Source organism: Caenorhabditis remanei, chromosome IV (assembly GCF_010183535.1).
Source record: "Caenorhabditis remanei strain PX506 chromosome IV, whole genome shotgun sequence".
Taxonomy (NCBI): Eukaryota; Metazoa; Nematoda; class Chromadorea; order Rhabditida; family Rhabditidae; genus Caenorhabditis; species Caenorhabditis remanei.
This window is the reverse complement of record NC_071331.1, coordinates 4,274,022-4,296,690: the sequence shown is the minus strand read 5'-3', so window position 1 is coordinate 4,296,690 and position 22,669 is coordinate 4,274,022. Positions and strand designations below refer to the sequence as shown.

At 37.6% G+C, this 22,669-nt stretch overlaps 3 protein-coding genes across 3 annotated transcripts; all 3 read left to right on the top strand.

Moving 5' to 3' along the window:
- Nucleotides 1-3,842: 3,842 nt before the first annotated feature.
- Nucleotides 3,843-5,926, top strand: GCK72_012408 (uncharacterized protein; the record flags this gene model as incomplete). Its single annotated transcript, XM_053729088.1, has 4 exons — nt 3,843-4,182; nt 4,357-4,465; nt 5,006-5,657; nt 5,705-5,926. The coding sequence occupies 4 exons, from the start codon at nt 3,843-3,845 to the stop codon at nt 5,924-5,926; spliced, it is 1,323 nt and encodes a 440-aa protein (XP_053583860.1).
- A 7,088-nt stretch (nt 5,927-13,014) lies between these two features.
- GCK72_012407 (uncharacterized protein) lies at nt 13,015-14,573 on the top strand (the record flags this gene model as incomplete). The annotated part of the gene is made up of 4 exons (XM_003092232.2): nt 13,015-13,357; nt 13,407-13,719; nt 13,780-13,987; nt 14,346-14,573. 4 exons carry the CDS (start codon nt 13,015-13,017, stop codon nt 14,571-14,573), a joined length of 1,092 nt encoding a protein of 363 aa, XP_003092280.2.
- A 7,500-nt stretch (nt 14,574-22,073) lies between these two features.
- On the top strand, nt 22,074-22,403 carry GCK72_012406 (uncharacterized protein; the record flags this gene model as incomplete). Its single annotated transcript, XM_053729087.1, has 1 exon — nt 22,074-22,403. The coding sequence occupies one exon, from the start codon at nt 22,074-22,076 to the stop codon at nt 22,401-22,403; it is 330 nt and encodes a 109-aa protein (XP_053583859.1).
- Nucleotides 22,404-22,669: the final 266 nt, after the last annotated feature.

Genomic DNA, 22,669 nt, shown 5'->3' with positions numbered 1-22,669 from the left:
AATTTTTACAATCGAAGCTAACAAGAACGGCCAAAACAACAGGATTCTAGCAAGAGACTATCGGACAGCATGCCAGAATGGAAAAATTCTGAATAAGACATCCCATCCAGCTTCTGTCATGGTTTTTGGTGGAATCTGCTCAAATGGCAAAACTCCTTTGATTTTCGTGGATCCTGGAGCCAAAGTCAATCAAGAATACTACAGAGAAAAAATTCTTGAAGCTGGAGTTCTTCCCTGGGCCAAATCCCATTTCGGAAACCAATTTTGGACATTCCAACAAGACGGAGCGCCGGCCCATCGTGCCAAGACTACTCAGCAGTGGTGCAAAGACAATTTTCCGGCATTCATCTCGGCATCGGAATGGCCAGCGTCCTCACCAGACCTCAATCCATTGGATTATTCTGTCTGGGGATATTTGACCCAGATAGTTTCTACAAAGAATTATGCCAATTTGAATGCTCTGAAGGCTGCCCTCCTGAAGGCGTGGGATGATCTTGACGTCAACTACCTGCGTGCCGTAGTGGATGACTACCCGAAGAGATTGAGAGCTGTAATTCAGGAGAAAGGAGGACGGATCGAAAATCATCATTGAATATCTGTTCTGTGCCGAATGAATAAATTTGTGTTAAAAGGAAAAGATGTTTTGATGTTTTTGAAAAAAGTTATAGCGTTTTTTGCGTATATCACTATTTATGGCGCACCCTGTAAATGTCACGAAAACTCAATGAGATCTGTTTCAATCGATAAGTTGAGAAGCAGGTAATTTTGTTTAACTGTTGGTGGATCACTCTGAAATTTCAGATATTGAAGAAATCGTTTTACTCTTTTTTGATGTAAAAATTATGGGAACCTTAGCAACTTTTTTCTGTTTCAGAACTTCCACAAGTTTCATACGTCTGGTTTTTTTCTAGTTCCATCTTGTGAACTTCTCAAACCACTTCTAATCCCATTGCCTTCCGGCATACTTTCGTTATTCGTTTTCGCCGTCTCTTCACCAACATGTACCTCTAACGTCTTTTTTCTATCTTTCCATCTGTTCAGCATCAAATCGTTGGCGAGCCGATCAATATGTTTGTTTGCATAGCAGAACACATCTCTGGAGGTCATCTGTTCTCCTCATAGCATTCTATTATAAATTCACGACACTGCGCCGCATGGCTTTTGGCGCCTCTAATTTGTTCAAAATGGTCTCGAAGCGAAAAACATTATTTGCATTTATTTTTAGACCTGCAAAGCTCGAAAATAGGGTATTTGATCTTTTTCAACTACGAGACCATTCCGCGAAATTTCTAATAAATGGGATGCGCCTTTAAAGCCATGCGGCGCAGTGTTGTGAATTTATAATACTCTTTCTCCCCTCCAGTTGTTGTTTTTTTCAGTCACTGTCTGTCCACGACACCAAACAATATTTGACCTTTCACTTTTTTATACTTTCTGTATATTATTTTCTACATTGGGAGTCGGATTTCAAACTCAATCCGCCTGTTTCAAAATATCAAACATATCTGAAGCAGATATGTTTTCTGGTACGCAAGTCTTCCGCAAATATATTGCTTTGTGTGCATTCCGTCTTCCCTAGAATTTTGAAAAATAATTCAGAATATGCCTACGAATTTCTATCCTTCCTCTTCTCTAATCCGTCCGTCATCTCTGCTCTGTTGCCACGTCACATCTCCTTTCTCCAAACCAAACACCCCACCTCCCTTTCTCTGCAATTTTATCACTTATTTTCCCACGATTTTTTTTTGGATTATTTATATGTGTGTGCGTGCGCGTCTACATCTCATTTGACACTTTTTCTCTTTTTTTCTCTTATACATATTATACGGGGTATGCCAACAGTAGTTAGATATTGTTTTGAAACCGGACATAAAGGACTCTTCAAAAGCGTGTATAAATCTTTTTTCCCGCGTTTTTACGGTTTCTCCAAGTTATTTTATTGTAAGGCTACTTTTCATCAAGATTTTACTGCCAGTAGTCGCTTTAAAGAAAACTTTATCAACATGTGAGCCTTCAGGCGGTAAGCCTCCAGCCAAGATAATTTTTTTTTAATCCCGTTTCCATGAAATTTTGAATAATTCAGAAATGTTCAGCCTACAGTTCATCGAAACCCTGATCAGCGAATCCATCTAATTTTTGGTTGCAATAAAATAGTGGGACACCCCTCTTGATCGCTAATACGACCCTTCTTTTTTTGTGTAAATTGGATTACTGTCGTCAAATTTACGTGACGAACCTAACCAGTTTTTCCAAGATTTTACCACAGTTTCTTAATTTTTACTTCTTCTCTTGTAAATTTATGCACAACTCCATTCTTTGCATTATTCATTGCTCATGTTTAAAATACCGTAAATACTGTATTATAACGGCATGCAGTTATATTTTTCAACCAGCTCCCAGAGAAATTTTGTGGTTTCAGAAACTTATTAAAATTTACCGGAAAAACTTTTTTTTGGAGTTCTATCGGCTGATCAAGAAGTTACTAATCACGCTGCTTCTAGTCAGAACCAAAAAAAGACACCGGGATGATCACATTCATGAATTCTGAGTATAGATGGGGTGCCGTTATAATACAGGTGCCGTTCTATTACAGGTGCCGTTATAATACAGAATTTACGGTAGTTTGCAGGCCATGGCATGAGAACTTTTTTTTTACGTTATCTAGTGTGGTCAACGCTGATTTTCAGACGTTTCTTTTTTATGCATACTACTCAGGGAATTTTGAGCGAATCGCCCACCGTTTGGGCGATTTGCCCACCAATTGGGCGGCCGTGCCCACCCGGGTTGGGCACTACCGCCCAAATCAAGGGCGAATCGCCCAACGTGTGATGTTTTTAGCGCTCGCTTTCCTTGCCGATTCTCATATATTTTGCTTGTAAAAACAGAAGGCAGTTATTGTTTTCATCAATATTTATTAATTCAATTAAAACGAAAAAATTTATCAAGTCTCTGGCACTTCTTTTTGTTGTTAGCTGTGGAAGGAGTTGGTGATTGAGAGAAAACCATCGATTCACGAATTGGTGTGGGAGTATGGTTTCATGATGATCCGTATTCATTAGGGAGAAATCTGTAACATGAATTATGAAAGCATGAAGAGTTAGAACCATATAACATTTGGTCCTCTTTGAAATCTTTTTTCACATCAACCGGCGGATCACTTGCAGAAAGAAACGATTTAGCAGAGTGGACATTTTGAAAAATATATTTTCATAAATTTCGCAAGCGTTTTTACTCTATCAAAGTACACTAACCTCAATTAGAAATCCATCCTCATGGCATGAGTTGCAGATTGAGCAACTAACGCGGTTGCAACAAAAAATGATCCCCTATCCTTTCCGACGAACAATTTTCCGAAGTCTTAAACATGTTTTTAGAATTAAATTGTGTAATTTATCACTTACAAACCTTTCTTCTTTGGTCGCACGGTGTCCTTTTCTCATATTCATAAAAGAATAGTGCGTTTGAAACAAAGAATTAATGCAGAATATTAATGAAAGAAATGAAAAATTGAAATGATTTTTCCAGTACGATAGAGCGCGCGTTCATAAACTGGGCGAATCGCCCTACAAATGGGCACTTCGCCCTGCCCCACCACTCCTCCTTTCTCAATTCTTCGACCTAACCGTCGCCCAACCCTCGCCCACTGGGCACTTCGCCCAAAACGCCGGCGATTTGCCCTAAATGAAGGCTCATCGCCGATACTGTAGGCAATTCGCCTACCTGATGCCCACCCGATGCCCAACCCTTGCCGAAAATTCCCTGAGTATACATATTGCTAATAGCTTCTATCTTCTCAATTCCTTCTCCTCCCACGTATTATAAAGATATTTCCCATTTCCAGAATGTCATATCCCTTGTCCAACATCAAAACCGAATCCCGCCCAATTTGGGAGCAACCGCCACCAAACATCGTTCTCCCAGAGCTTCCGCCTGAAGACCCCACACGTCACATGACGCTCCAACAATATAAAAAGCTCGCGTGTGCTCCAGAAATCGCGCGGCAAACATGGGCTCGTGTTGGGCAGAGTTGTGAAGCCAAACAGTTACTGGAGTTGACGATCCTACACTGCTTCAGCGAAGTTCCTCCACTTGGAAAGAAAAGGAATAGCCATCAGAAGGTACAGGATCACTATGCAATTGTTGCTATCAAAGTGTGGAAGAGAATTGGGATTCTTTACAGCCGTAAGTTTAATAATAAGCACGGCACGCTTCTAACAACCGCGCTCTACCGAAACCCAAGAAAATTGTGTACGAATTTGGGAGACTCAGAGAAAAAAAGGAAAAAAAAGTTTTCAAGGGAATTTCGGTAGAGCGCGGTTGTAAGAACTGTGTCGAGCTTACATTTTGTTTGTTCAGAGCAAGTTGTGAGTGGTTGTCTTATGGCGGCGAAAATTGGGCTACGAAGACGTCTGAGAACATTTACTATCGAAAAAAAATTATCGAAAGAGAAGGTGGAGGAAAAAATGTGGGAGTGGCCACTCTATCTATACATGAGAACATATCGCCAAGAAGATTATGAAAAGGGATTGAGGACAAAGGCGTTGAAAGATAAAAAATGGGCAGCCTTTCGTTTTTGAGTTAAATGACGACGACGATAAGGAGGAGATGGAGAATGATAGAAGTGTAGAGTGAGTTTATAAAATAGATCATTTTGAAAAATTATTTATTACGTATCTCAAACGGGGGCGTACTACATTTTTTGCCCAATTTTAAAAACAGCGAGGTGTTGTCGGAGTGCAGTGAGACTTTCACAGGGTAGAGGACGTCCGAAATTTTTTCGAAAAACTTTTCGCGAAAATTTTTGACCTATTAATCAAAAAAGTTTTCACTGTAAACTTTTTCGAAAACCGCCAAAACCGAAAAAGTTTTTTTTTGCACTGCCCTGGTTCCAACTCATCCTTTTTTGAACGCAATTTGCTTGAACTAGAGCATTTTTTTTATAGAAAAGTTACTGAGCCATCTCGAAAACTCTGGACGTCTCTTTCCTATACATATCATTTTCCAGATCCATCCCTGCTGACAACATCAAGAAAGAGTCACCAGCTCTATCCGCCTTGAAGCGCTCTGTTCTTCTTCAAGTCAAGCAAGAAGGAGAACCTCCGAAGAAAATTTCTCTCTTCTTGCCAAAGACACCTGTATTCACTCCAGACATGCCAGAATCGTCTCAAAACATGCCAGAACCATCCTTGACCCACTCGGCGAAAGGGTCACCAGCTCTATCCTGTTCAAAGCGCTCTGCTCTTCGTCACATTAAGCAGGAAGAAGAAGAATCTCCAACAAAAATTCCACAGGTTGAGTCAAACCTATCTGGATCCTCTCGACACGTGCCAGCAGTTTCTCGTCAACATCAGAAGGCTCAGTATAAGCAAATGCAGCGAGATTTGCCAGCTTCGTCCCGACACGTGCCAGGTTTTTCTGCAGACGTGTCAGGTTCATCTCAAAACATGTCTGGACTATCTTCGAGCCTCTCGCCGAGTCCTTCTCATCAACATCGAGTTCCTCACTATGACCCATCGCTTCAAGATATGCAAAGTAATTCTCCAGAGATGCCAGGCCGTTCTTACCAACAGGTTAGTGGTCACCACGGGAACCAGTCTGAATTCCTGAAGCAAAGGGATCCGCTTGGAAACCAGCAAATCATGTCCTGTTTTCCTACTGTAAGTTTACGCAAACCTCAATAAATTATTATCTAAAAAATTTTTAGGCCCTGAGCGAAACCGATCAATACCATTTCAATGAGGATATGAAATATCTCAACCGAAAGCTGTTGAGAATCCATGAGAAGAACGAGACGCTCTATAGATCCGCAAGGGACGCCGTGCTTGCGGTGACAGCGGCTATCGAGAGGAAGACTCCGGCTAAAAGTTTGGAATCGGTCTTCTTAGGATTGGCAGAGTTTTTTAAGGATGTGAAGATTCCTGAATGAGTTTTGACTTGAATTCTCGGTACAGTAATCTCCATTATTTTCATATTTTAAAACTTTATTTTTTGTCAAATCGTTCAATTTCCTTCCTTGCAATTTGTATGTACCATCAGTTTTTCACCAATTAATGTCTATTTTTAACATATCATAACGTTTCAGTTGTTTCATAAGAGGTAATTGTTTGAAAACTGAATCGATAGCATGAAAAAATTTTTAAAAATTCGAAAAAGAATGTTGAAGTTTCAGAAATAGAACGCCCATAACAAAATATCACTGATACAGTGATTTCATTTTTCAATAATAGAAATTAAAAATTAATGCATATCCGTGTTTTGCGAGAAAGCGAAAGAATTTTCATTTGACATCGTAAGAGGTACGTTAAGCGTCAATAGGAGGAACACTATCAAACTTCTAAATCGCTCAATTTTTTTTTAATCTTTGACTGTAATTTTTTTTTGCATTTTCAGAACTTTTAAAACTGCTTGCACATAATTTTAATATCATGAAAGTGGTAATACCGTTAAACTTTCTTAAATCCAAACTCTTCATGACACAGCTGGACATCCTAACTCGTTCTCCTTCGAGCGCATATATTGAGGAACGTTCAACATCTCAGACAACCCCCAAACTGGAATAGACCCATATGTAGATAACAACTCTTTTTTAACTGATTTTGTGATCATCACGTTTTGTTTAAAGAATGAATGTTTCTAAAGTTTCAGGAATAATCCAATTGTATTGCCTGGTTCCCAAAAAATTCATTGTTTCTAGAAAATCTTCCAAACATGTGGAAATTCAGCAATAATTCCCATATTTATTTAATTTCAATGACCACTTTGAAACGGTTGAGAATCCACTGATTAATTAAAAGAAACGGGAGGTCTTGTTGAAAAGATGAAATTTTCAAATTTGGCCTGGTTTATATCATAAAGTTACTGTTCCAGTTGTTTCATAAAAGGTAAGTGCTTGAGAATTGTATCGATAAATTTAATCTATTCAGAACTACTCGAAAACAACATTAAGGTTTCAGAAATAGAACACCCATAACAAAATATCACTGATACAGCGATTTCATTTTTTAATAACAGAAATTAACAATTACTGACTCATCCAGATTATTTTTCAGTATAAATTATTTTTACGTGATGAAATGAACACATGCCAACCAAAATTGATCATTTTTCTTCTGACATTTTTTTAAAATTCGCTCTCAATGAGTACTGAATAGTTCTAGAAAAGTTCCTGAAAGAGACAGTTCTGAAATCGGAAAGTTCTGGGAGCCTGCGTGAAAGCGAGAGAATTTTCATTTGACATCGTAAGAGGTACGTTAAGCGCCAATAGAAGGAATACTATCAAACTTCTAAATCACTTACCTTTTTAATTTTCATCTTTAACTGTAATTTTTTTAATTTGCCTTTTCAGAACGCACATATACAACTGCTTCAACATTATTTTAATATTACAAAACTAGGGAATTTTGGACCGCCAAACTGTGATAAAAACTGTAAATAAAAACTGTATTTATAAAATATCAGATCTCACAATCTCGAAAGGAAACATTCCACTTTTTGTTATTACCAACATTATCTTCTGTACATCTCAAATAACACCGTTTCCTTCAATTTTTAAAGCTGTGAAACAGGAATCTCAATCAGTTTGTTGTGAGCATCTAGCGAACATTCGTATACAGTGTTAAAGTTTTTCTGTTTTACCAAAATGATAAACTTTTGAACTCTTGTATTTGAAGCTATTGGTTTTGTAGTGCAAGCTCTTCAATTTTCACTTTCATCATCGAAATCCTATAATATTTTCCCCAATCAAAACTTTTCCTCAAGTCAAATTCTATCTTTTTTTGTTCTGGTGCCCCGTGGTGAGAGTGGGCGACCTCTATCTGGCTGACTCACCATCAGAATCGCGTTGTCTCTATCTCTGGGTACCCTTTTCTTGGTCACTCAAAATATTTCTTTTTTTTCCTCGCTCCCCTCAATCAGAATGTCAATAAGAAATTGTCTGTCCCTGGGACATTTATTTACACATGTTGTCTTCTAACGGACGGTCAGAGTGTGTCCGTTCTCGCTCTCTTTGTCTGTGGTCACTTAATATTTTCATATTTTTGCATGTGTGCGCGTGTTCGTGTTATTGATTTTTTTCACATCCTATATTTTCTGATTTGAAAACATGTAAACTGAATTTGTCGGAAACGAAAATTTCGTTATTTTTTTTTAATTTTGCAAGATCAATTTGTCTATGTTTCACATTTTCCATTTTAGATCTTCAGTCTTCAATCATTTTTGTTATGCTTCATTCGACTTAGGTTCTCCGCATTTCGTTTTGACTTTCTGGAATTTAGGGCATTTCCGTTTTTCGTCTTCTATTTCCACTATCTCGGAGTAATATTTTACAATTTCTCTCTCCCTCTCTCTCTCTCCCTCTCTCTCTCTCCCTCTCTCTCTCTCTCTCTCCTCTCTCTCTCTCTCTCTCTCTCTCTCTCTCTCTCTCTCTCTCTCTCTCTCTCTCTCTCTCTCTCTCTCTCTCTCTCTCTCTCTCTCTCTCTCTCTCTCCTCTCTCTCTCTCTCTCTCTCTCTCTCTCTCTCTCTCGACTCGTGTTGGAGAACGTACACTCTCGTCTTCTGTGTCTCCCTTTTCTCTCTTTCTCTCTGCCAATGCAATAGAAGTAAATACTATGCTTTTCTCAAAAGTGACGCTGTGTGAGGGGATTTATTGGCTCCTCCCACTTTGGCAACATTGCCGCATGGTTTTGTCGCGCCATTTTTTCAGATCATATCAAGATGGTTTTTGCTGAAACATAGTGATTGTCAAGGCTCGGATAACTGACGGCAAAGTTCAAAATTCAATTTTTTTCGAATTTTTAAAAATTACTTAAATTTTTTTCGCGAAAAAGTCAAATTTTCGACTATGATTCAAAATTTTAAAAAATTCTGAAAAATCAGCAAAAATTGATAAAAAAGTCGAAATTTTTCAAAATAGGTTTTTTTTTTGAAACAAGGTCTTCAAAATTGCAACGCCAAGGGTTTTTACGTTTATTTTACGTATCTTTAATAAAAGCCGCGACGCGCACGCAACGCAACTCGGAAAAAATTCAAATTTGTTCGTTGCGGGCCTTACCACTCAGCGTCCCCAACCCGTAGTTTTCCTTCCAATAGCTATTCTTTGGAGCTTGTCAAAATTTTTTATCCTTATTGACACGGCGCGCCTTCGATAAGTGCGCTCCATCGAACAAACATAAATTCTCCTTCTGCGTCTCTCCATTCCCCACGCGACGATGCCCCTTGCGTCTCGCTCTCTCCACGTTTGCACGCTCTCTCAAATTTCCAATTTTCTCTTTTCCATCGGTTTAGAATGACAGCGAGGATTGTTTGAAGAGTGTGCTTTCTCTCTTGCCGTCTCTTTCTCCATAGCGCAGAGCGAAAAAGACACATGAAGAAGGAGAAAGAGAATGCATAGTGTGTCCTTGCCGCGGGCAGCGCGCAAATCTTCTCTTTCATACACATTTCTGCACGTCTCCTCTCTCTCTCTCTCTCTCTCTCTCTCTCTCTCTCTCTCTCTCTCTCTCTCTATCTTTTCCTTACACTCAACAGCGGTCGCCTCATGGGAGTAAATATACTTGCTTTCCTCGTTTCTTTCACCCCTTTTCACCATTTTGTGTGTCTGTGGTCTCTCTGTCTATTTCGGTATAATCCCCCTTTTAAACTTTCTGTATTTGGTTAAAAACATGTAAATATACTTCCCAGGAGGCGTAATGTCAGCAACAAACTAGTTTGATGTTTTTTTTTCGGAGTCGCGTTGCGTGCGCGTCGCGGTTTGTATTGAAAGAGAAAATACTTTATTTGTCACCGTGCCAACTGTTGTGCGATGGAGCGCGTTTTTGTTACCTTTCGCCTCGCACTGTTGTGTGCGTGACCATGGGACAACGTGACAAAATTAAGTGCCACAGTTTAGACGCCGCACGCATTTCTCACTTTTGTTTTTCACTTAAAGTGCCGTGATAAAATACAAACTTTGACCTGTTTTAGTTGAAAATGACCAAATTTTTAATAGGGTGTTAAGGTATCACTGATTGTCCCACAAAGTAAATTAAGTACAAACCATACAGAACAAAGGTAGAGCTTCATTTTTGTAGTTGACAATTTTTTCGTACCGACACTCCATATAAAGTTATGGTCATTTTAAGCGAGCGGACTGCTCAAAAATCGCTCTATTTTGCACTGAAATCGGTCGATTTGAGAGAGAAATTACTTTTTCGAAATGTAACTCTCTAGGGAGTATCCGTGCATAAAAGTTGTCAACTACAAAAATGAAGCTCTACCTTTGTTTTGTACTTTTCTAGTTGACAACTTTTTTGTACGGATACTCCCTAGAGAGTTACATATCGACAAAGTAATTTCTCCCTCAAATCGTCCGATTTCAGTGCAAAATAGAGCGATTTTTGAGCTGTCCGCTTAAAATAACCATAACTCTTTATGGAGTATCCGTACGAAAAAGCAGTCAACTACAAAAATGAAGTACTAATTTTGTTCTGTACTTTCAACTTTTTGACCGGTACTCTTTCATCCTTCCGTCTTACGTACTTCCATCTTTTGTATTGTATTGATATTGTTTTGGGCGTCAACAATTTTAATAGTTCTTATTAACGCAAATCTGTTTTGACAATTGCGCTCCACCGAAAACCCCTATCTTTTATATCTTGTGAGTATAAATTTTTTGGACAGGGTATATCGAACAAAAATTGTAGGAAATGTACTTGAGGACGCTCTAAAACTGTTACATTTTGAAAAAATTTGCTGAAAATCATATAAACCCGGTTTTACTGTATCAAAAAAGTTATTTTCTGACCAAAATTCACGTTTTCTTGCTATCGAAATGATTTTTTTTGATCCATAGCAACGTCTGCAAACCTGAAAATACTGCATTTTCAGTGCAAAAAATTGAAAGATTGAATTAAAACGTGAAAAAATCGGCTTCACGTTTTTTACAGATCTTTTTCGCAATGTGGGAGACCGTGCAAGTTGAAATTTTTTTACTTGATTTTAAGCCTAATTTGTTATATTTGTTCCGGTTTCATCCTTCTTTCATTTGTACTTGCATTATTGCTTTTTACTTTTCCTTCATTCTTTTGACTTTATATTTTTCTGAGCTTTTTAAAAAATATCATTCTAATTAACGCAAATCTGCTTTGACAATTGCGCTCCACCGCACACTTTCATATTTTCTCTCTGCGTCTCTCAACACACTTAATTCCATTTTTCTCTTTTCCATTAGTTTAGAAAGACAGCAACGACGGCTGGTTGTTTGAGCGTGCCTTTCCTTTCCTCTCCGCAGCGCTCGTAGAAATTGATGGAATTTAAAATGGAAAAAGACGAAGAAAGAGATAGGGAGAAAAAGGAAATAGTGTGTGCTGGCGTCCACAATGCTAGATGGAAAGAAAAGAGAGAAAAAAGGAAAAGAAATGAATGAAAGGAAAAATAAATTATGTATGCTGCTTGCGCGCTGCGTCAACACTGCCGCAGTCAATTTTGTCACATGGTCACATGGTCACGCCCGCAGCAGTGCGAAGCGTAAGGCGCTCCGTCGCACCAAGGTTGGCACGGTGCCAAAAAGACTTGCCAAGGATTTTTACGTTTATTTGTCGTTTCTTTCAATATGACCCGCAACGCGCACGCAACGCGTGATGTGCTCGAGGACCGGAAAATGTAACAAATGTGCTCGAGGACCGGAAAATGTGCTCGAGGACCGGAAAATGTGCTCGAGGACCGGAAAATGTGCTCGAGGACCGGAAAACAAAATCAAATTTGTTCGTTGGGGTCGTTGCGCCTCCCACTGATGTGTCTGCTATGACATTTTTGCGTCCATTCCAATAGTTTTCCTTCCAATGTCTGTCCTTTTGAGCTCGTCAAATAAATTGTTATCTTTATTGACGCTGCACGGTTTCGATAAGTGCGCTCCATCGAAACACTCTTTCTCCGTCTCTCAATTCGCCACGCGACGACACTCCTTGCGTCTCGCTCTCTCCACTTTTGCACTCTCTCTATTCTATCGATTTAGAAAGAAAGCAGCGACTTTGTCTCTTGTCGTCTCTCTTCTCTCTTCTCTCCGCAGCGCAGAGCGAAAAAGACGGAGATAGGGAAAAGAAATGCATAGTGTATCCTAGTTGCGTGGAGCGTGCAAATCTTTTCTCTAATACACATTTCTGCACGTCTCCTCTCTCTCTCTCTTTTCTCTACATACTCTCAACAGTGGTGTCTTTCGCTCCCGCTGGGTCGGTTTAATCCTTTACAATTTCTCTGACTCTCTCTCACAATCTCTTCATCTCTCAATGTTTGTGTGTTTCTCTGTTCCCTCCATTCATTTGCTTTCTCAACGCATGAATGAATGCAACGAGGATCGGTCTCTCTCTTCTAAATATTTATTTCGAAAGTCGACGATTCGCCGTTGGAGAGCGTACACTCTCTATCAAGACCCTCTCGTCTCATGTGTCTCCCTTGTTGTCTTCCTGTGCCAATGGGATAGAAGTTAGTACTCTGTTTTCCTTAAAAATGTGATCTGTGTGAATGGGTTAATTAGCTCCTCCCACTTTGGCAATACTGCCGCGAGGTTTTGTCGCGCTAGATTTTGAATACAAACTACATACTTGACGTTGCTTCCCATCCGCGCTATACTGCGGTAGTGAAAAGAAGGCTTCGGGACATTTTGAAACCAATGTTTGAAATTTGAGACGCTTCGAAACCATGACATTTTGACACGAAACGTGAAACTTTACCTTTATCCTTGATCCTTTTTCTTTTCCCTTTACCGTTTACCTTTACCCATTCCCTTATCCTTTATCCTTTTTTCCTTTATCCTTTACCTTTTTAGGCATTACCTTTTTTAAAGGGATTTTCTTCATAGTTGGTGGCGAAATTTGATGGGTTTGGAATGCCCGGTGTCGCCCCAAAAAATTCCGTTTCCGAATTCCGTCTTCCACCTTCCGTATTTCCGCTTGCCGTTCTTCTAGTTATATCAATTTTTGATTCTCTATGTCTTCTCCTCCTTACTGCCTGTTTCTTTTCCACTCTCTAATTTCCATTTCCAGAATGCAGTCTCAAATGCTCATGCCCAAACAAGAGCCCGTCGCTCGTCCACTCTGGGAAGAACTTCCAGTACCACCACACGTCGTCCTTCCTTCTCTGCCAATTGAGAATCCCGGTGCGCACATGACGGTACCTCAGTACCTGTTCGCAATTCAAGCTCCAAATGTGCAGGAGCAAAAGTGGGCAACTGTTGTCTCCAGAAACAGTAAGCAGTTGCTCGAGTGGATCATTCTGGACTCCAGCACCAAGTATCCAATGGAAGGTGCCAAGAATAGAGCGAATATTCACAAATGGTACTGCACAACTGCAGTTTCAGTGTATAAAAGAACGGGACTCGTCGTGCATCGTAAGTTCTATTATTTTTATTTTTATTTTTATTTATGTACTTTTTTCAGCCTCAATCATAAGGGATTGCCTCCGAGCAGCAAAGCAGCACCTCTACAACCGCCTTCTGAAGCATATCAAAACGGATAAGCTTTCCCCAAAGGAAGTGGAGGAAAAGCTGTGGGCATGGCCGACTTATCCATTTGTAAAAGCCTTCCGCACCGAGAAGATGGAAAAGAAAATGAGATCAGCGAATCTTGTTGATGAAAATGGAGCCCCGATTGTCATTGATCTGGGCGAGGATGATAGTGATGATGATGACGATGAGGACCTTATGCCACCAGCTCCCGCCACACCAGCACCAGCCACACCAGCAAGTGTTAAGTTAGTTTTCTTCTTCTTCTTCTATTTTTGCTTAAAACTTTAAAACAAATCATTTTTCAGACCCACATTGCCTCTGAACGCCATCAAGGCGGAGTATTACTCAGCTACACCGGCCAAACGTCGACATGTTGAAGGTGTACCAGATCAATCAACAATGGCCGTTTCGTATCTCCCTGCGACAATGCCAAAAGCATCGTTCGCTTTCATTCCCGCCGATCAAACCATGGACACATCCGGACCAATGGAGCCCGATTCGTCTGCGTCTGTTGTAAGTTATCAAAGCCGTACTTGTTAACCGCGTAACTCGTTTCAAACTGAGTCGTGTGAGCTGAACAATATACCAAAATGTAGCTCTCACCGAGAACTAAGTTTGTGACCTACCTACGGGCCGCATTAATGGTTGTTAATGCTCCGCAAAGCGGGATAAAGTGCCAAAAAACGCAAAATTGGGCGAAAAAGGCTTTTTAACCCGGCCCGCGGTACATTATCGATTAGTCACCAACATTTTCGTATATTTTTCAGCTCAAATAACTCAGTTTGAAGCAATTTTCGCACCGGCCCTTTTTAATTCGGTTGACCACTATGCTCCAAACATTAGAATCATATGTTCAATTTTTAAATTTCAGAACCCACCTCCATCAGAACAGGATCTCCAAGACTTTGAAGCAGATATGATGGCGATTCATCGTGATGTGATGCGGAAAGCCAGAAAGGATCCGAAAAAGATGGACCTGATCCGCGCGGCACACGCCCAGATGATGGCTGAAATCAACACCACCAAAACGAACGATCTCGGAGAGATGTTCATGAATGTTGGCAGAAGAAATCTTGGAAATGTCTTCAATACCGACTAAATTTTTTAACCTTTTTGCCTCTTATTTGTAGCGCCTATCCATGATTTCCTTGCTTTCACTTTCTCCCCTTGAGATACTCGAATGTATGTCCGCAATTTTGTGCATTCCATATAATTTATAATAGTTTTATTCGGTTGTTCACTTTCAATTTTTCCTTCCCGCCTTTCTTTTTCCTTGTTAAATTGCCGGTCTCTTCCAATTTTTATTTGTGGTTCTTCTCAAGTTTTTCATTTTTCCTTCTTCAAATACTGTAAACTCTCCTTATAATTATGTACATGATTAATTGATTATAAGTTCCTCGATGAATAAATCCAAGTTTCTTTTTCAAGTTGATGATTTTTTTTCTCACTACAAAACTGGAAACTTTTAAAGACAGGTAAACTTAAGTTTTTGAATACCTATATAATTTAATATGTTCATTTTCTAGAGAGCCTCATTTTTAGAAGTCGCGTTATTCAAATCATTCATGTCACAGTAAACTGTATATTTTAAAGAGAAGTTCAGCTTTACTGAGTTCTTTTTGAACTTTCATTATATTAGCTCGGCACAGTTCTTACGACTGTGCTCCACCGAAATGACCTTGAAAAATTCCTCAACTTCACACACAATTTTTTTCGGTTTCGGTAGAGCGCGGTTGTAAGAAGCGTGCCGTGCTTATATGAAAAATGAAAGAAAAAGTCATTGAAAGTGAAAATGAAACTTATTGTTTCACAAAGCTATCTTCTCACTTTGAAAAAGTAAAATATGTTTATTCCGAGGTTTCAGATGTAGATTGCAATGAGAAACGCGAAACTGATTTTTCTCACATTGGACTGTAAAAGTTGTTTCACAAATGTTGCACATGACAATCGGTTTATTAACAAGCTCTAGTTTTTCTAAAATATGAAATGCTCAAAAATTTTATAGGTTTTAATTACAACAATAGCTAGATAAAGAAATCAAAAAACGGGAGTAAATTTATAGTTTTAGGTATTTTAACATTAAGTTACAAGAAAAAAAAGCTCTTAATATTAGTTAGAGAGTATTTACATTGAAGGCTTCGAGAAGTTGAAATTTCTGAACTATTGTTATTCAAAATATTTCTGATACAGCAAATTGGCATAATTTAGAGAGAAATTGATTTTTAGTGTCTCCTAGATTTTAATGACTCATAATGACTCACAGGTGAATTTTAGTGACCCATGACCTTATGTGAAAAACTTTTATAAAATCTGGTTCGCGTTAATGATATTTACTGTTTTCCCAAAGTTATTTTCTCACTTTGAAAAATTAAATTATGTTTTGCTGCTCGGTATTCATGTTGTCAGAATTGCGTTTCTAAGATTAACTCTATGTATTGCGTTGTGAAATTGATTTCATATTCTCTCTCCATCAAGTTTCTTTATCTTCTTTTACTATGCACAACAGTTGTGTTGGTTATTATTGCTGAATTTTTCAAGATTGAAAACGTTAATTGTTTCATTCTTCAGTTTTCATTACCCGATGTGCGCAGATCATAATACTTGATAATTCGAATTATCATCATTTTTTGATTTTTTTCTTCACAGAAAACTGTGACAGTGAAATTTTTTAAAGCCAACTGATGATGAAGTACAACCTAATTCTAGATTAAGAATTCAAAAAAAATCTTATTTTCATACCCAAGGGATTCATATGAAATGAACACTATTTTCTCATGTTTCACAGAACACATAAATTATTTCATGTCAAAAATCATGTGTTCGCGATTTGAATAGTTAATGCAACTTCAATTTCTAGAAAAGTATGTTCACAGTTTACAAGTAAAAAACCATTATTCAGAAAAAAACATTAATGAGATTTAACGTTTCACGCAGCCACCAAATTCCCTCCACCAATTTACTGGTGTTCCTTTTGCCCAATTTTTTTGACGAGACAATTCCAGCAAACTATTCTAGCAATCCTCTCTTTTCAGGCTTACTATCAGTGCACAGGAATTATCAATAATTGAACAACTTTCTTTCAAAAACCGGAAAAGTTGCACATTGGTAATTGAATAAAATGCATGAAATTTTTTATTGAAACAACATTATGTAAATTTCAAAAACAGTTTCACCACATATATGATTCTTCTGATCTTCAATACAACTTACTTCGTTGTCTGGTTCCACATTTCACAGTAAGCTGAAAAATAGAAGTTCACTGATATGAAAATTTTTAAATTGCAACAGCCAACATTACCAAATCATTCATTCAAAGTGGAATTCAATACTGTTTCAAGAAACCGATAATGTTCTATTGTAACATCAACTATAATTTTTCACAGGTGTCTATGCTTCCATTAAATCATGTGTCATAAAGTGTTTTTAAAAAACATACTTGCAAAATATCGGACCGGCTCGGCCCGGTCGGCCCGGAGTCAAAAAATGAGCACAATTTTTTCCTAAAATTTTTCGAAATTTTTTGAAATTTTCATCAAAAATAGTCAAAAATCCTATGTACACTTGAGTTTTATCGATATGTAAAAACATAGTCAAAAATTCGACTTTTTGCGAAAAAATCAAAAAAAATTTCAAAAAAATTCAAAATTTCAAATTTTTGTACCGTGACCCGGGCCGGGCCAACCGGGCCGGTGAGAATTCTCAAATCGGCCCGGCCCGGCCCGTTCCAAATATGTTAAAAAGTATTAATCGGTTTCAAATTGCCAATAAATTGTTATAGACCTCACTATTTTTAGTGACCTATCTCGATTCTCACCGTGTTCCGTATTTTTCGCACTATGGATTTTGAAAAATCCGATCTGTTCTATAATTCATACTATCAGAATTTCATTAATATCCATTTTTTGGAAAGCATTAAAAACAGGAACATATCAAATTATTGCTGATTCAAGAAACTGATATTTGAAACATTATTTTTTAATTATCATTAGATTTTGTAAGTATTCATTAAAGTATTCCGAATTAATCAGTATGATGGCTCCATGACAATGATTTTTGTACTAAACAAAAAATAAAAGTTGAACGTTTTATGATAACCATAAAACGTCTCATTAGTAAATGTATCGATCGTGTTTTCTTCTTCTTTATGGACACCGAACTGTTAGAGTTGTAATGTGGGTAGTTGTGGAGGCAAAAACAGGAGTAAACACGGATGGTTCTCTGGTAGTTTCTCAAAAAGTTTTTTATTCCATTAGAAACATTTCCATCATAATTTCTACCGTATTCACATTTTTCTCATTTCGGAGAACATTTAAACTCCGCAGATTTAATGAAAAAAAGTATCACTGTTTCAATTCTTACGTTAATAAGAATACAGTTTTAATTAAAATCAATCCGAAGTTCGTCAACGGTATACTTTTCAAAACTATTTTTTTTATGTCGCCTCTCTAGGAAAAATCCAGTCCAATCAAGATATTTGTAGCTGCGTTTACTGTTTCAATAAGTCTCCTCATGATTGCACAATACTTCCAGTTATTGTTGAGCTAGTAGTACGGTCTGTAATACATAATACTAAAAGAAAACGTTGAAGTATAGTCGTCTTCTTTCAATGAAGTCAGACGTTTAAAAATCATGTACGTACATAAACCAGCGGAGAAAAGAAAATAGCCAGATTCTAATTTTTGTGTGAAACTTACAATTTCAAAAAAAAGACATATAAGTTGTATCACAAAGGTTAATTAAATGAAAAAAGATAGATATTTAACGAAATGACCAGACAAAGTGAATAATTAAAACTTCGCCCACAATTTTCTTTGGTTTCGGTAGAGCGCGGTTGTAACAAACGTGCCGTGCTAATATGAAGAATGCAAGGAATAGTTATTGGTTTCTAATTCCTGATAAACTAATTATAATTGAAAGTGATCATGAAGCTTACTGTTTCTTGAAGCTATTTTGTCACTTTGAAAAATAACTATTTGTTGACTGTCGTATCACAAATGTTGTACATGATTTAACATCAAAATTATTTTAGTTATAAGCGCGGTTGTCAAAAGCGTACCCTGCTAATACAAGAAAGGCAATGCTGGGAAACACCAAATCGTTGAGAATTCAGTAGTAACGTTATTCAAAATATTCCTGATACAGCAAACTGACATAATTTAGAGAGAAATTGATTTTTAGTGTTCCGTGAATATAATAATCTTTCAAAAATCAGGTTTGTCTTAATGAAATTTACTGTTTTTTCTCCCTTTAAAAAATTAAAATATGTTATGCTCCATGATAGTTTTTTTTGTCGGAATCGCGTTTTTTTCATTAAATATTAGCTATATGCATTGCTTTGTTAAAGTGATTCCAGATTCTCTCTCTGATAAATTTTTCGACATTCAAAACATTAATTGTTTCATTCTTCAATTTTCATTACCCGATGTGCGCAGATCATAATACTTGACTAATTCGAAGTATAATTTTTTTTTCTTCACAGAAAACTGTGACAGCGAAATTTTTTTAAACCAACTGATAATGAAGTACAAAGTAATTCTAGATAAAGAATTCAAAAAAGGCAAAAAAAACCTTAATTTCATAACCATATGAAATTAACACTATTTTCTCATGTTTCACCCAAAACAGAAATAATTTCATATAAAATCACATTAATCCTTAATCATCTTGAATTCAATTTCAAGAAAAGTATGTTCACAGTTTACAAGTGAAAAAACATATATTTAATCAAAACTCGAAAGAAACTGTGTTTTTTTTAAATAAGAAAAAATTCCCTCCACCAATTTACTGGTGTTCCTTTTGACAAATCGCGAGACAATTCCAGCATACTATTCTGCCAATCCTTTATTTTCAGGCTTACTATCAGTGCACAGAAATTATTAAGAAACGAACAATTTTCTTTCAATACATGAAAGCTTCACAGTGGTATTTGAACAGCATACTTTAGGAGCATATAGATTTTTAATGAAGCAACATTTTGTAAACTTCAAAAACTGTTTCACGACGTCAATGATTCTGCTGATCTTCAATAGAACGAAATTCGGTTTCCGGTCTCATTAATCATAATTAGATGAAGTTTACTGATATGAACATTTTGCAACAGACAACAAATCAAATAGTTTTTTCAAAGTGACATTCGAGACTGTTTTGAGTAACTGATAATGTTCAATCGTAACTATTATAAATTTATTATAAATTCACAACAACACTGCGTCGCATGGCTTTAAAGGCGCATCTAATTGTACGAAAGGGTCTCGCAGCGAATACTTCTTACTGTAGTTAATTTTATAGGGTTTCTCGTGAATTTGTCAGCTAAAATCAATTTCAAAAAATGGTTTATTAAATAGTTCTTTTTTATTGTCAATTTCACAAGAAGAAAAAAAGTATAGCAACGAGAAAAAAATAACTAAAATGAACTACAGTAAGAAGTTTTCACTGCGAGACCCATTTGAACAATTAGATGCGCCTTTAAAGCCATGTGGCGCAGTGTTGTGAATTTATAATAACAGATGTTTGTTTTGTAAAACAATACAATATTACTGAGTCTATGCTTCCATTAAATCATGTGTCCGTAAGTCCTTTTTAAAAACAATTCATCGGTTTCAAATTGCTGATAAATTATTATAGACATCGCTATTATTAGTACCAAAGTTCTTATAATTTTGAATTATCATCGTGTTCCGTATTTTACGCAGTTTGGATATTGAAAATCTGATCCGTTCTATAATACATACATACTATCAGAATTTTAAAATAAATATGCATTTTTAGGGAAAACGTTTATTTTTTCTTTTAAATTGTGAAATGTTTAGATTCAAGTCAGACTCATTTCGAAACTGCACATTCCGAAACGCATAAAAATGACAACCAGCTCTGAGTTATTTTTTTAATGTAAATTTTCTTTTAAAAATAGCAGAAATATTCTAAAAAAGTAATATATCAAATTATTGCTGATACAGAAAACTGATAATTGTGTCATACGGCGTCCCTGGCGCCATGACGCCGATAGGGAGTACCCCTAAAACAGGTGCCAAGAATACAATGACAGCACTATAAAGTCGCTGATAAGACCTAACTGGGGTCGGGTCTTGGCTACGGGTCACACAGAGTACAACGATACTCAACCCTCATAATTATCTTATATCACCTCTTATTTTATTTTATCTGTTTGAATAAACTCTTTATAACCGGATTCATACTCTTTGACCTTTTCTAGTTCAGGGCCTTCCAGATTTAGGTCTAGAAACATCCCTCGTTGGCCACTTGGGATAGTTCTAACTAACTTCTCAGGCAAAGTCTTAGAGAAAACCAGACTAATCAGTCAAGTGCTTCTCTCGAACTATCACCTGGGGTCCATGCGCCGTCTTCAGATAGACACGCGTAATCCCCCATTTACATGGAGGTCCCACTACTCGTTTTGATAAACTTTCAAAGCGGAATTGGCGTCAGAATACGATCAAGCCAAATTTTCGAACTCAAAATTGAGAGTGCAGAGAAACACTTTTTCCCAACAATCTGAAATCTGAAATAACATTATTTTCTTCATGTCAGTAATATTCTGCGCAGAACTAGTTCGTTTATTATCATCTGAACAAAATGTCATATTTGTTCATACGACGTCATCTTATCATTCTGCTGCATGAGAGACTAACAGGTCTTGTGCACATTTTCGAGGTCGAATACTAAAAGTTACATTACTGGATGTACTTTTATTACGAAATCTCGATCGAAGAAGAATAACAACTTCTTTGGAGCTCCTGGAAAATGAAAATTATTCAGAAATCTCATGCGGAAGTCGCGGAATCTGGAGACAGGTGATATTCGATCCATTTGGTTCGTATCCCCCAGCCGTCGAGTGGTCTATTCATGAAGACTCATTGACCGTCCACCTGTTAGAAAGGAGAGCCCACTCCAGAATCCAGAAGAACGATTCTTTACCTATCGAACGCTGAACAAAAAGAGAAGAATTCTCTCAGAAATCAAAGAGAGAAAAGAGTAACAAGGTTACTGTTTCAAAGTCTCAGATGAAAACTTATTCCAATCTATTTCATCAGAAGTACGATGAAAGCATTGATAATTCCTAAACTTGAGACGTCACAAACGACAGTCGATAAGACATACATTCTTGACTTTGGCTCTAAAAAGACACAAAACGAGACGAAACAGAAGATTGTAAATGTAACAGTCGTAAAAGTGCTAGTGAGCCGACATGGTGGACAAATAAAACGGCGAGCGGACCAACTCGGAAAAGAGAAAGAGAAAATACAATGCTAATAGCAGAGGGAGAGATAATATGAATATGAAACATTAGATAAGATGATATGAATGCATATATAAACACCGTTTACCTGACGAAAATAAGCCACGCCAAAGCACTGCGTCTTCAAATTACTCGTTTCGTCCAACGGAAAAAAAAGAAGACTCTCCATCTCCGGAAACCGAAGGAAAAGCCTTTGGTAAGTATTTTCTCTTTATACATATATATGTATATATATTTATGTCATATGTATACGTGTGCATGTATATATATATTTTTTTCTCTTTTCTCTGTCGCAAAGGTTTGAAAAACGAACCAAAATGTTCCAGAAAAAGGGCATCGAACATGGAAGCCTCATGTGCGCCACCACCACCACCACGTCCTCCTCCCAATCCTCCACCGCAACCGGCCGCAGCAGCCGCAGCCGACCCGCAGGAAAATGGAGCAGCCGCTGACCTTCTACAACAGATCGAGGAGATGCGCCAAGAAATTGGACAACTGAAGGACAGAGCCCGCCAAAGAGGAAAATCAAGACCCTTTCCGGGGAAAATCCTCAAGAAGCAAAAACAACGCGAAAGAGCAATTCCCGAACCCACGTGCAACTCATGCTTGTCCACAGGTGGACTCCCCCCGCGGAAAAACTCTATGCTTTTCTACGGGAGGGGTATCGCTTAAGATGCAATAAACAAGTCTGCTCAAAATGCGGGGAGAATGCGACCGTAGTCCACTCAGTAGAAATTTTTTTATGGACTAGAAAAAAAAGAATGGCTTCCTGTGATTCTCCTTTAGGAAATAACAATTGTTATTTGTTGAGGAAAAAAACGGTTTTTTGTGTGTTCTTTTGTGTTTTGTTGTTAAATAAAATCATTCGAACCATCCTTGTCTTATCGTGCTCGTAAAACGAAATGTCGGAAACGTAACCGAAAAGAGAAAGAGGGCAA